General features: G+C 34.4%; 1 protein-coding gene across 5 annotated transcripts in view; it reads right to left on the reverse strand.

Moving 5' to 3' along the window:
* The window catches only part of ARFGEF1 (ADP ribosylation factor guanine nucleotide exchange factor 1), a 143,884-nt gene that overhangs the window by 65,744 nt on the left and 64,011 nt on the right, over positions 1-14,129 (reverse strand). For all 5 annotated transcript variants that reach the window (XM_055116633.3, XM_034966183.4, XM_057303025.2 and 2 more), the window contains 7 exons: positions 13,799-13,974; positions 12,493-12,626; positions 8,212-8,446; positions 3,874-3,973; positions 3,622-3,761; positions 3,404-3,512; positions 2,534-2,735 (listed from right to left, as the gene is read on the reverse strand). In XM_055116633.3, coding sequence (XP_054972608.1) covers positions 2,534-2,735; positions 3,404-3,512; positions 3,622-3,761; positions 3,874-3,973; positions 8,212-8,446; positions 12,493-12,626; positions 13,799-13,974 — 1,096 coding nt within the window. The remainder of the gene's footprint in view (positions 1-2,533; positions 2,736-3,403; positions 3,513-3,621; positions 3,762-3,873; positions 3,974-8,211; positions 8,447-12,492; positions 12,627-13,798; positions 13,975-14,129) is intronic.

Raw genomic sequence — 14,129 nt, forward strand, 5'->3', positions numbered from 1 at the left:
TTTACATGGAGAATAAGGCCTTCTGTAATTTAGATCCAACTCAATGCTCTAATCTTACCTCCTGTTATTCCCCCTCCACTCTAGCCTGCCATGCTGAACAAGTGCTCAGCTGTCCTCCCTTTCCTCTGCTGCTGCACATGCCATTCTCTTAGTCTGGGATGCTCTTCCTAAAGGTCCCCTTGTCAAGTTCTCATCCAACCATAACCACTTAACATTCATAAAATGAAACACTTTTCACTAAGCTAAACATAATCCCCCTACCCCTAGAAGCTCTCACTGTAATGGAAGAAACACAATTTTAAAGAATTATAATAGTAAAACTGTGACAAATAGATGTATTCACAAGGTAAGAAAATAACACAGTAGAAGTAACTAACTTAGATGGTCATAATATATTTCCTGGGAAAGGTGACTCTGGAACTATTTTGAAGAACAATTATATCTTTTATAAACAATAAGAAAAAACATGCAAGAGAGGAAGAAGCCATACTAAAACACAAAAGCACAAGACAGTATTATATAATAAATAGTTCTGCATTGTTGGAAAGTGAGGTGAGATAGAAAAGTGGCAGGAAATGAAGCTTAGAGTCCAGCAGATCCAAATCATGAAGGTATTATCATACCTTCAAAGCAGCTTTGGTTTTATTCTCTAAGAGAGGGAAAAAATAGACTTTCATTCAAGAAAGGTTACCCTAGTTAAGCATGGGAAAAGACTGAAGAATGAACAAAACCAAAGAAAAAGGTAAGCCAATTGAAAGATTATACTAGTTGAGGAAATAAATAATCATGATTTGATTTGCAAGAATAGTGGTGGGAGATCGAGAAAAGAGAACAGATTGCAGGGATATTAGGAAGTATAATCAACAAGTCTTAGTGACAGATTAGATTCGAGAATCTAATCCTTTGAGGGGAAAATCTAAGCTAACTCCCAGGATTTTAGCTTATAAATTTAGTAGCATGCTGGGGTTACCACCATAAATAAGAAATACAAAAATAACAGGCTTCTCTATTTGTCTTTTGTTTTGGGTAGGAGAACTAAGGGGCTGATGTTGGAAAAGGGCTGAGGAACAGAACGCTGGCAATGCTAAGATGCACGCAGGAAGAAAGAAAAAACAGCCCACAAGACTGAGATGGCATAGTCAAAAAGGTAGGAGAGAAACAGGATAGACTGGTGTCATGAAACAGTTGTAGACAAGTATACTAGGAACACAGTTCCATGAAAGCATTCTCATCAATGGCTGTATTAAGTAGACAGCAAGTCCAGCTGCTGAGAGAAGGACTGGGAGACTTCCACTTCGAAGCCCTCTGACTACTCCTTCTCATTTCTCAAGTACTTAAAAATAAGTACCTTGGCAGTACTTACTCTGTACGACACTCTTTTATAAACATTTACACAGTACTATTTTAAAAAATTGCTCATGTTTAGAATGCAATCTTGAATACAAGGACCAGTGCCTTCATGGTGCTTGACAATAGTCCCAAGTACCAAATATGTGTTTACTGGGTGACCAGCAGAATTTTAATATGCATATTTGTTTACACATACTAGACCAAGAGCCTCTCAGAAGGAAGGGCTTTTCCATGTATCTAGTTTCCCCAGGATCTTGCATAATATCTGGAAAGATGAGACTTTAATAAATATTGACTGAACAATTAGAATTAATGCAGTAGTGACAGCTATTTCCTGAGGCAATTTGGTAAGATTTTGTAATTTTAAAATAGAATATGTGTACATTTTTGTCAAACTGTTTTTCATATTAACACTGGAGAAAAAAGACACCTGAACATTCACTAAAAGGCACTGCTTAAGTATCAGGAAGAAATGCTTTACAGAAGTAGCAAACCAAGTAAGCACACAGGGGAATTTTTAAGTTTATAATAGTTAGATTCATGGAGACGGCAAACAATTTCATTTTTCCTTATGGCATCTCTTTGAAAAAAGAGATGGGCAACAAGAGAAAGGAAGGCAGCATGGTGATATTCACAAAGGAAATAGTCCAGGAGCAGGCAGGTATCACAAAGCTTAGTGGGAAAACTGACTTCACAAGATTAGGATCCGGTACACTAGCCAGGCTGGAAGAGAGGTGATCACCTTATCAACATATAAAAATGAAATCAATAACAAGAATAGTACATTTGTAACCCAGCTGGAAAAAATGTAAAACCTATAAAGGAGTACTGATAGCTATTAGAAGTTTCATATTTTAAATGTTTTGAGTTGTCACATGATTAGAAAATATAATGGGGGGATGTCATGAGCTAAACAGTGCAAAATTGCACAGATGATACTCATCAACAGCACTTATAATATGGTGACAAATTAATTTATATGACAAGAGTGGTTGGGCATTACAGGAATCTAGTTGGGCTAGACTGCAATGAACAAGGGGGGCTGAATAGGAGCCTCGTGAATTAGATCCATGAGAACTATCCTCCATTTTACTCATTATAAGGTGATAAACCCACGGCAGGGGTGGCACTATACTGGCAGAGAGATATTCAATAACATTTCTCCTTAAGCTGTGACACTTACAAATCTATCCCTTGTTCTATTATTTCTTTTTGTTGCTTTAGGACCTCAAATTGTTCTGGATTATCAGTGCCAGACATCTGTGTACTGTAGCTGCCTATTCCTGATGATGATGTTGACTCCAGAGAATTTAAACTTCCGTATCTGTTTATTGTCTCAGGGTGTTTGATTTCACTCATCTCTTGCTCTGAGGGTTTTTCCTGACCTGAAAGAAGAAAAATTGATAGAGTACATTATTCTATCAAAGAAAAAAAAAACTGTAAGGGCAAACAAATTCTTGAATAAGGCAAGGCATTTCAATGTTGCTTAGATATCTATTTAATACAAAATAACTATTAGGTAACATAGTAAACAACATACTTTGATATTAAAACACACTGTAATTTGTACGTGTATAGTCTGCACCATTAGGAGGAGTTCTTTTTGCAGTTGCAGTGCTGAGTATCCACTGGATTTCTGCTCTCAGCTCATTCCTCATGAGGAATTGTTTTCAATAACACCAGTGTAGCCCTGCAGCTATGAGTTTTTCTCTGAGTGAGGGTAAACATCAAACACAGATGAACAATTCAACCTTCTTAAAACATACTGCCTTTTATATGTTTCCTCTATAATTATAATACAAGAAAGTTGCATAAATATGCTTCATTTTACATAATCAAAATATTTCTAAGAAGATTTAGAAAAAAATAGTTTGGATAACTAAGTTAAAAATCTCACAATTTTAAAGCTAGACATTTAACTCACAGAGAATGTTTCCTCATCAGTTAAATGAATAAATATGTCATGAAATTGGTTTAACAGCAGCTGCAACTATCCTCCAAAGTATTATTCACTTAAAATGACAAAGAATTACAGCTCAAAATATCACCTTACCAAGAGTTGTCTGAGAGTTGGGATTCACATACTGATCCTTACTCCATTCAACCATACACTTCAAAATCGACACTAAGCATTCTAAACCTTTTTTCCTCAGGCTCAATTCCTACAAAGTAATTCAAAAACAAAATTTTTTTTTTTAAAGGTCTTTTAAGGAAAACACATGACTCTTTCCTGGTAAAGTTTAAATTTGAAAATGTTTTTAAAGTTCTTACCTGAACATTACTCATACCAAGTTCTTGACTGCCCCTTCCTTGAGCAATTTTTGATAGATCATTTACTAGTCTTTCAAATATATTGGCTGCATTTAAGTCACAGTCATAGTTTACATAAATATCCACTACACTCTGAGCATCTGTAACAATATAACATTAATTTCAACAAAGTACATCTAGGATATGAGTACATTTGGCCTTTTAAATATCTAATAATAAGAAAGAGATAATAAAAAGGATAATTTAAAATACCTGCACAAATCCTCGTCAGTGTCTGAATAACCATCCATTTGTGATCAAATGAGCTGGTAGAAGTTTCCAAAATGTATAAGAAAATTTCTTTAAAGAACACCTGTGATTAGGAGAAAACTTCTGTTTAAAATATTGTTTAGAATTCATATGTGTGATCACTTTTTAAACATCCCAGAGCTATAGAGCAGATATTAGGACCCAGGATCTTATGGAGTTCAACTCCTTTTGAGTTCCATCTCTGAAACCTCAGGACTAAAATATCTTGGGTAAGTGACTTAAACTTGCCCTTCTAGTTATCAGTACTGCAATTCACATTGATGTGTTTTGTCCTCAACACAGCTGCTACAAAAGAAATATGCAAAGATTTAGAGTTCCTCTAGGTGATAATTTCTTTAACATTTTTACAGAATATAACTTACACTTTTTTAATCCCCCTCCAAAAGCGTAATTTATACTTCTGTTCATCAGTTATATTTTTCAGAGACGTTCTAGTACTGAGAGGCCTAACTGTTCGTAGATTTAAATGTAACTGATACTCTAATCAACACAATAAAAACAATCTAAGTCTCATACGGTTTTATTTTTCTAATTACTCACAAAAGTGAAAATCTCTACTGTTTGAAAACTACATATGAACTATTTCTCACTACTCTTTACACCAAATAATCAAGCAGTGAGTTAATCAACCTAATGAGATAAATTTCAATTTAACAGATAAGAATTTTCAGATTTAATTGTATTCTATAAAAGTGACTTTAAGAAGGAATGACTGAAACAACCAACATATTAACATTTATGAAACATATGCATTATGAACCCAGAAAATCACATTTATAGTATCTCCCCCTAACTGGATTAGGTACCCCTGTAATGTGATTTTCTTTCACAAAACTCAGCATATTTCTATTTACTTGTTTAATATCAGTATCTCCTATAGACTGTAAGCTTGAAGACAGTAATGACCAGGTCTTTCTTGATAAAGATCATGTCCATATTGCAGGGCACATAGTAGGTGTTCAATAAATACTTATGGCAACATGGCCACAATTCCCAAAAACTGCATCAAAGTACCCCAGAATGCTGTAGCAAACTCATGAGGGTGCCCTGAAAAAATTCTGAGGCAAAATTCAGAGGGAGATACATCTGTTGGATACCTCAAAAGATTGCTCATGGTTTCAAATAGATCACACTACATTCCCTTCAATGACATAATTATCTCTGCAAAGCTGGGTTTTGGTAGTTGCTATGATAAAAAACCAAGTACTGAATGAAAATCAATGAAGTACAGGAATGAGGGGGACAGTATTCAATTCCAAGATCTAAGAAGCTGTGTGCAGTTTCTAATAGGCACACGCATCCCAGTGGTAAGTAATTGTGGTAAAGAATAAAATAAAAACATTATTTTTCTTTTACTTTATGCATACTATTGTCTTTGAAATACATAGTAGGCTGTGAAGACAAATATCCATTAAGTTGTTTGGCCCTGCCTGCTTAATAAATAGAACATAGAACTGGAGGTATTCCTCTGGCCAAAGTGCAATTTTCATGAAAAGTCAGACTCGTGAATCAAAAACTTTTGGGATCCTCTGATTGACAAAATAAATAATATAGACTGGAAGAGAGAGGGAAGAAAAAATTTTAGCTACTATCAATGGTTTATCAAATTGCACTAATAAGCAAAAGTCTATTGCTGTAATATAAGATATTATGCCTATCATAATAGGGGCTCTAAAAAAATCAACCTTTTAATAATTTATCGAGGACCTATAATGTATGTATGTGGAACAACAGCTATATCTTAAGTATGCTGTCTTCACATATGTTCTCCTGAAAAGTTTACATAAACTGTATCTTCTGGAATAGATATATAATTTAAGACCCATGAAAAAATCACATCACAGAAACTGAAGTGAATATTCTCATAAAATGAATCTTCATGTAAAAACAATCTTAATTTTGTTTTGCAAATTTAGGTTTTCATAGCTGGGCTTTCTCCACGTTCAGCTTTTTTTTTTTTTTTTGAGATGGAGTTTCGCTCTTGTTGACCAGGCTGGAGTGCAATGGCGCGATCTTAGCTCACTGCAACCTCGGCCTCCCAGGTTCAAGCGATTGTCCTGCCTCTGCTCCCAAGTAGCTGGGATTACAGGCATGCACCACCACACCCGGCTAATTTTGTATTTTTAGTAGAGATGGGGTTTCTCCATGTTGGTCAGGCTAGTCTCGAACTCCTGACCTCAGGTGATCCACCCGCCTCGGCCTCCCAAAGTGCTGGGATTACAGGCGTGAGCCACTGTGCCTGGTGCTCAACTCATTTATAATTTGAGTGTGTATAACATTTTTGAAAGTATATCTATATTTATCTCATTTTACCCTTATTATCACCCCCTGAGGGACAATAAGGAGTGAAATAAACCTAATTTTTAAAAATTAGAATATTATAATAATTTTGTAACGAGAATCTGACATCTACAAATTGACAAGAAATTTCTTAAAGTTTTTCCTTTCAAATTCATTTTTGCAAAGTTGAATTTGCTGTGCAAAAATAGTAATCTCAACTTAAATAATTTTTGATATCTAGATCTAAGAATTTATATTTTACAGTCTGTAAACAGTACCTACAGAAGCAGAATCTCAGTGTCCAAAAAAATCTGTAATTGGCTACATAAAGTATTACAAAATTTTCTAATGCCAACTTAAATGTCTCATCATCAGATGAAAGACTTCTGGTTTTTTACAAAAGCAAAAGTTCCAAAAGTTTTTTTTAACTGTCTTTTATTTATAGTTCCTACAGATAATGGGGAAAAACTATCTAAAAACGGCAACTCTTCCTAGTTAAACGCCTTGTATTATCTTAACAGACATATGGCAAACTCTTAAAACTTGACATCATACATCATATAGGCACCAAAAATGGTTTCCTGTCCAAAAATATGGCCCAAATTAAAAAGCTTTTCACTTAAAATACCAAGGCCTAATTCTGTTTCATTCTCATAACAATGCTCTAAATCAATCTTGATAGCTATTACAGAACATTAACATTAAAGGATAATATGACTATTTTAGCCATTTCGAAATTCTGGAAAAATAATTTATCCTTTCTAACAAGCTAGTGAATTATGAGTCTTGAGTTAGGATTAAATATAAAATTAACAAAAATTAAAATATAACCTGTATATCAAACATAATATGAAGGTAAAAACTGACAACCTAAAAATGAGTATTTTAAAACCATACAACATCACAACCAAAACAACATTTCAACAAATAACAAATTGAAAAAAGCATTCATTAAATTGGTAAAACATAAAGTACTATTTTTAAGTTTTATTTGAAGATGAAAACAAAAAATCAGAAACTGGTACACCTTAAAAAAAAAAAAAAAAAAACACATAAAGCTGGGCGCAGTGGCTCACACCTATGATCCCAGCACTTTGGGAGGCAGACGCGGACAGATTACCTGAGGTCGGGAGTTTGAGACCAACCTGACCAACATGGAGAAACCCCGTCTCTACTAAAAATACAAAATTAGCCAGGCGTGGTGGCGCATGCCTATAATCCCAGCTACTCGGGAAGCTAAGGCAGGAGAATCGCTTGAACCCGGCAGGCGGAGGTTGTGGTGAGTTGGAATCGCACCATTACACTCCAGCCTGGGCAATAAGAGGGAAACTCCATCTCAAAAAAAAAAAAAAAAAGAAACTGGTACACTTGCACAACACATGCAGACACGATTGAAAAAATCCCTAATTTAGTTCTACTAAATCTCTGACAATATTTTAGGACCACATGATTGCTATTCTATTTCCAAAGATCCTGGGAGAAAACTTTAGGAATATATACATTAAAAAAAAAGTACAAAGCAAATATTAATTTTTTTCAAATATCCAAAATAGAACCCCAAAATATAATGCCCCTCAATCACATCTTTTAAAATGCCTAATACTTACAAATGGTTTAAAATAATGGAGATGCAATATATATTTGGAACTTTCTTTTAAGATAAACAAATGTATTAGAATATACGACATAGACAATGGCAAAGCTATTATGAGGACCAAATTAATTCAAGAGAGCAAGAACCATTTATTCAACTAGTATAAGTTCCTTGAGGACAGTGGCTCCATCTTATTTCATTTTGCATTCTTAGTGCTTATCCAGTGCCTAGTACTTCATTGGCACATATTAGTTGAACAGGTGAATGAAAAAAAATAAGTGCATGGCAATATACAAATATTATTTCATTCTGGAGAACTTTGCAGTGTATTCAAATATAATTTAACATGAAACAAATGAAATATCCAATACTAACATTATATTTCAATGCCTAAATGCAAAACGTACCTCAATTTGCATCTTCAGATGTGTCTTGAAATTTGACAACAAAGTAAGAAATATAGAAAGAGAAAGCTCAAAAACCTCTGGAACAGATGAGACTCCATTTTTTGAGAGTGCAACACAAAGATACTGCTTAATAGCATTAATAAACATCTCATTTGTCCTGAAAATAGGTCCTGCATTCTGCAGAATGGATAGAAGTAACTGCAATGAAAGAATCTTGGATCGTAGTTCATGAGACCTAAAATGTAAAAAAGAAGGCATAGTATATGAACAAGGTTGGCATTATAGTAATAATAGGTTGTTCCAAAAATATTTCCAGATACACATAATCATAATTTCATAAACTTTGTAAATGGAGAGGAAGAGAAAATTCTATAACATAAAAAAAGTACAGTACATGAACAACTTAGGCACTAACAACAGGTGCTTTCACTGATGTTCCCCTGAACCATATATTTATAATTTCACAAACTTTTTAAATTTATTATTTTGAGACAGAGTCTCGCTCTGTCACCAAGGCTGGAGTGCAGCGATCTCAGCTCACTGAAACCTCTGCCTCCCGGGTTCAAGCGATTCTCCTGTCTCAGCCTCCCAAGTAGCTGGGACTACAGGCACCCACCACCACACCCAGCTAATTTTTTGTATTTTTAGTAGAGATGGGGTTTCACGGTGTTAGTCAAGATGGTCTTGATCTCCTGACCTCGTGATCCACCCACCTCGGCCTCCCAAAGTGCTGGGATTACAGGCATGAGCCACTGCGCCTGGCCCACAAACTTTTTAAAAAGAAAAAAAAAATTCACAAATATTTAACATCAACGTATTGTTTCACTGGAAAAGAAAAAAATAATGTGAAGATATATGCTGTGTTCCTTTCTTTCACAACCATACTTCTTACAAATCATCATCAACTTGTCAGATTAAATGCCATATTTAGTATTAATACACAACAGTTCCAATGGACTTTTATCTGGTTATGCTACTCAAAAATCCTAAACAATAATAAAAAAGTTTTGGTTGCATTAACAAGTGACAGCACTAATTCAAGCTTACTTTTTCAGTAACCATTTAAAGATTTTTTTTTCTTTTGAAATAAATATAGAGGTATTCAGAACAATTAAAAACTTTAAGGCCAGGCGTGGTGGCTCATGCCTGTAATCCCAGCACTTTGAGAGGCTGAGGCAGGTCGATCACTTGAGGTCAGGAATTTGAGACCAGCCTGGCCAACATGGTGAAACCCTGTCTGTACTAAAAATACAAAATTACCCGAGTGTGGTGGTGGGCACCTGTAACCCCAGCTACTCGGGAGGCTGAGGCAGGAGAATCACTTGAACCTGGGAGGTGGAGGTTGCAGTGAGCTGAGATCGCACCACTGCACTCCAGCCTGGGTGACAGAGTGAGACTCCGTGTCCAAAAAATAATAAAATAAAATAAAATAAAAATACAAACTTAAATAGCTTAGCAACTTATTCTAAATAATTTTGTAATGAAAAGCTGAAAAAGTAGTTTTTGGCTTAAAATTTTTAAATTTTTTCCCAATCAATATACTATGGCATGCTTCTGATCACTATCTAGTGTTTTAATTATTTGATTTTGCAAACACAATTTTCCTCCCATTGAAACTGATCTCTTAAGCCCAACAGACCAAGGACATTGAACCCAGGCAACATTTCAAATGCAGAACACACCAAAATGCTCTAGCAGTTGGTTTTTTTTTTTTTTTTGGAAAAAAAAAAAAAAAAAAGTAGCCCAAATGCTGCTTTCAGTCACATTTACACTATATAGTAAACTTAATTGCCCTTGATTTCCACCTGAAAAATTTTATGGTTATAAGTGTCAAGTAATTCAAGAAGCTACGTAAATCTAATAAGGAATTGTTAATTTTACGTAAATGGGTATCACAAAAAAATACTACTTTCTCTGAAATAAAACTGGAGCCAATAATATTATGGCTCATTATTACACAGTCATGTTTCTAAGATGGCCATTGTGCTGAGTCTTCCTTTGAATCTAAGAATATATGCAGCAAATAGATAATTACCAAAAAAAATGCTTAGATAAATCAAGTAGAGACAGCGAGAACTAAGACTTCAAATAGCTACAGGGAACTACAAATTAACCCACCACCTCCCCTCCTGTTCTAGTCTTCCAAGTCTTACACACTACTTCCTATTCTAGCTCACATTTATCACCTATTATGCTCAATTCCTATTGTAATTAAATCCTGCAGCTTACCATTCTAAAACAATGAGTGTTTGTTCTAAGTATGTTTTATATTTGTATTCCCAACATTTAACAAAATATCTTGTACACTGTACATGCTAAAAAAAATTAATGGACTTATTCTTGTATTCATCCATTTATTAAATACCTACTGTGTACAAGGCAATAATGAATGAAGAAATGATTAGACAACTGTCTTATGACACAATAAGTTATACTTTTGATAGGCAAAAGAGGCTGGAAATTTCAGGTCTGCAGTTTTTCATGGGGTAGTTTCAAATTATGATTCAGGCTTCAAGAACATTTCCTGGATCATCATTTTAGCAAGACCAGAAAATATAAGAGGAAGCAAAGACAAAAAAAAGAAAATTATGTAACTACAAAAGCTTGACTTTTGGCAAAAAAAAAAAAAAAAAAAAAAATCATTAAAGACAGAAAACTACATATTCTTTTGGAAAAAGAATAGCTTCTAAGGGTGTATTCAGTATTCAATTCCATTGTTTAATGACCCTGACAGTCAAGTCAAGAAGGTCTTCAAACAAAATTTCCTAATATTTGGTTTAAACCCACTAAGTATAAGGCTTGTTAATTTACATCATTCCTCATAAAAATCCTTTGTAACATTAAAGATAGCATCTTTTCAAAACCAGATCACTCTTTTTTTCAGGAATAAATGAACATACTCCTCAAAATTCATATTATTTTCCTTTGTGTCCTTTTCATTCTCAGCATTTTAAAGAATTTCTTCTTTTCTGTTTCTAGCATTCTTTCAAATCACAATTTTTACATTTGATTTGGAAAAAAGCATCTGAGGCTTTAATGGTCAATAACATTTTTAAAGCATGGCAAAAATGCCCTTCAGCAATAATACCAAATTCTTATCTCTTTCTCAAAGTAGGTCTTCATTGATTCAGAATGAGATGCTAAAACTGGTGATTTTTGAATGAGACTTTTTAAAATTCAAAACTGTCGATTTTTTAATGAGATTTTTGAATGTTGATTTCTGACTTAGGGTTTGGGTCTAAAAAGATTTTATGATTTTAGGCTTCTGGGTCTAAAGGATGTTTCTCCCTGAACTGGTACAATCTGACAAAATTAAACAAATATAACAAATGTAGTTTCCATATATGTATGAAGTTTTCACAGCAACTGTCTCTAGTCTGCTCAGTTGGCACTCAGAAACTGAAACACTCTATAGAATTTTTTTAAATTGAAGTACTGTTTCCTTACATCTCTATTTCAATATCCCTTTCTTAAAGTTATGGTCTGCTCCAAGGTTTCTTTCTCCAGAAAGTTCTAAAATCGTCATATTGCAATACATCATGCTGCAATATTAGAGAACTGGGCGACTCATATAACTTCCAAACTCAGTCTCAAGAGTAATTAGTTACATTTGAATCATGAGAGATACTTGACCATTTATGACTTACAAAAATGGCACTTTCCTAGGGTTTAATCTAATATATTTCATGAAAATTAGACAAGTGGCTCCTAACTCAAAGTTCTTCCTGATCCCAATAGACAAAGATATCATCCTAGGGCATTTTGTCAGACCTTAATGAATATGCATTATCTTTCATTACAACTTTTAAGATTTCTTTTAGGTTTTAGTACCTTTTGACTGGCAGTTTTTAGAAACCTAGGGCTGGGATACAGGGTTACATTAGCTCCAAAGTTACTTATATGGAAATAAGAATTCATTAATTCATTCATTTGGTAATACTTATTGAGCCCCTCCTATGCACCAGACACTATTCTAGAATGCTGTCATACCCTTTAGGAAATAGCATAAGTTATCTATTCCAGCAATGCTGAAACTTTTTGTTTTTAGAAAATAGTGTAAGTCACATACCCTTTAGGAAATAGTGTAAGTTATCTACTCCAGCAGTTTTGAATTGTTTTTCAATACTTTTTTCTTAAACGTAAAATACCTCCCCTCCACCCATTTTTTTTTTTTATGGTTCTATAGGACAAAAAGAACAAAAGAAAATCCAAACATTACCTTAACAGTAAGTTTCAAGCCTAAAAACCTCTATTTGTCAGGCAAAACAGTTAATAACTTACTTTGGATCTGGTGGTCCATCTGACAGTGGTTTCATTGACAGTTTACACAATGACCTGAATACTAGAAAGGCATCCTTTTGTAAAATGTGGGAAAACTTAGCACCAGGTGAAGGTCCTGAAGAATTTCCAGATTCCTAAACAAGTTAACATACCATGAAAATTTTAGAGATATTTGCCAGTGTAAAATCACTTCAGCCTTCTACTGTATTTCATTCAATTCACTAACAGGTGGAGATTCCCCCACTGTTGGAAGGGGAACCAGATGAGGGAATCTGCCACGTTGTTTTTCTTTTATACTCCACGGACCACACCCAACAATAAATACCTTTAAAAATGCACTTTAAAAATATTCCTTATTAATAAACCAAATAAACTCTTAAAATTTACCCAGCTCATAATATTACTGACAAAAAACTGATATATCACGCCTGACAAGATCCTATCCAAAGACCTAAATTATACTCCCTACGACCTGTCACTGACTATTTTATTTTATGCTTTTATCCTATTTTATTTTTTGTCTCACTCTGGGCAAATATAAACTGAAGGTCAACCAAGCCAAAAAAAATGTACTCCTAAATATGGGACACTTAGTGGAGGACTCCTTTACCTAAAAAGGCAGATCTTTTACACACAAAATATAGGGTAGGAAGGAGGAAAAGAACCTGTCATTACCATGGTACTGATTTCTTTGCAGCCCTGAACAAAGGTTAAGGTGAAGCTCCCTAAATTTCTAAAAGTTTTCTCACCCTACAACACAGGTTGAGTTACCTGAAATGCTTGGGACCAGAAGTGTTTTGGGTTTCAGATTTTTTTGGATTTTGGACTGTCTGCATTATACCGAATGAGCATCCTAATCCCAAAATCCAAAATGTGGAATTCTCCAATGAGCATTTCCTTTGTGTATGACCTTTGAGCGTCATCTTGGCACTCAAAAAGTTTTGGATTTGGAGCATTTTGAATTTCAGATTAGAAATATTCAGCCCATACCAGAATTATCTTGTGAATATGTAATAAGAATGTTCTTATTAAATGTTAATTCAATTGGTAGATGGGTGTGGAGAAGATGTAAACATAGATGAGACACACCTTAAAGTTGGAAATGTAACTATCAAAATATGAAGGGGAAAAAAATCACTGTAATTTATATAAATGAAGGAAAAAAACCCCCAAGTTTCTTATTTCCCCAAACTAAATAAAAATCAGGCAGCATCATCAGCTGAAAATACTCATGACAAGGTGGTGGTAGCCTATAAATTTGTAAGATTAACAGGATTTCTCCCCCTCCCCATCCCTCCATTTATACCTGAGTATCATTGGAAGAGACTGACAATCTATCATCAGGTAAGGATGGCGTATATGCAACAGAAATTGGTGTTCCTGGAATTCCATTTGCTTGAATATTTTCACTGTCACTACCATCCTCTATAGTTCCAATGTTGCCATCTGCACTTGCATTTATAGTAGTCCCTTCTTCCATATCTAAAATGATAAGAATAAAAACCATGCAAATATATCTGACTTAACCGAAGTGTATTTAAAAAGCATAGAGTATTTAAAATGAAACAGTGGCAGGAAAGCAATGTGAAGTAAAATATGTATTGGCACCATTTAAAGGTTAGCATACTTACTACTAA

This window comes from Pan paniscus, chromosome 7 (genome assembly GCF_029289425.2).
Source record: "Pan paniscus chromosome 7, NHGRI_mPanPan1-v2.0_pri, whole genome shotgun sequence".
Taxonomy (NCBI): domain Eukaryota; kingdom Metazoa; phylum Chordata; class Mammalia; order Primates; family Hominidae; genus Pan; species Pan paniscus.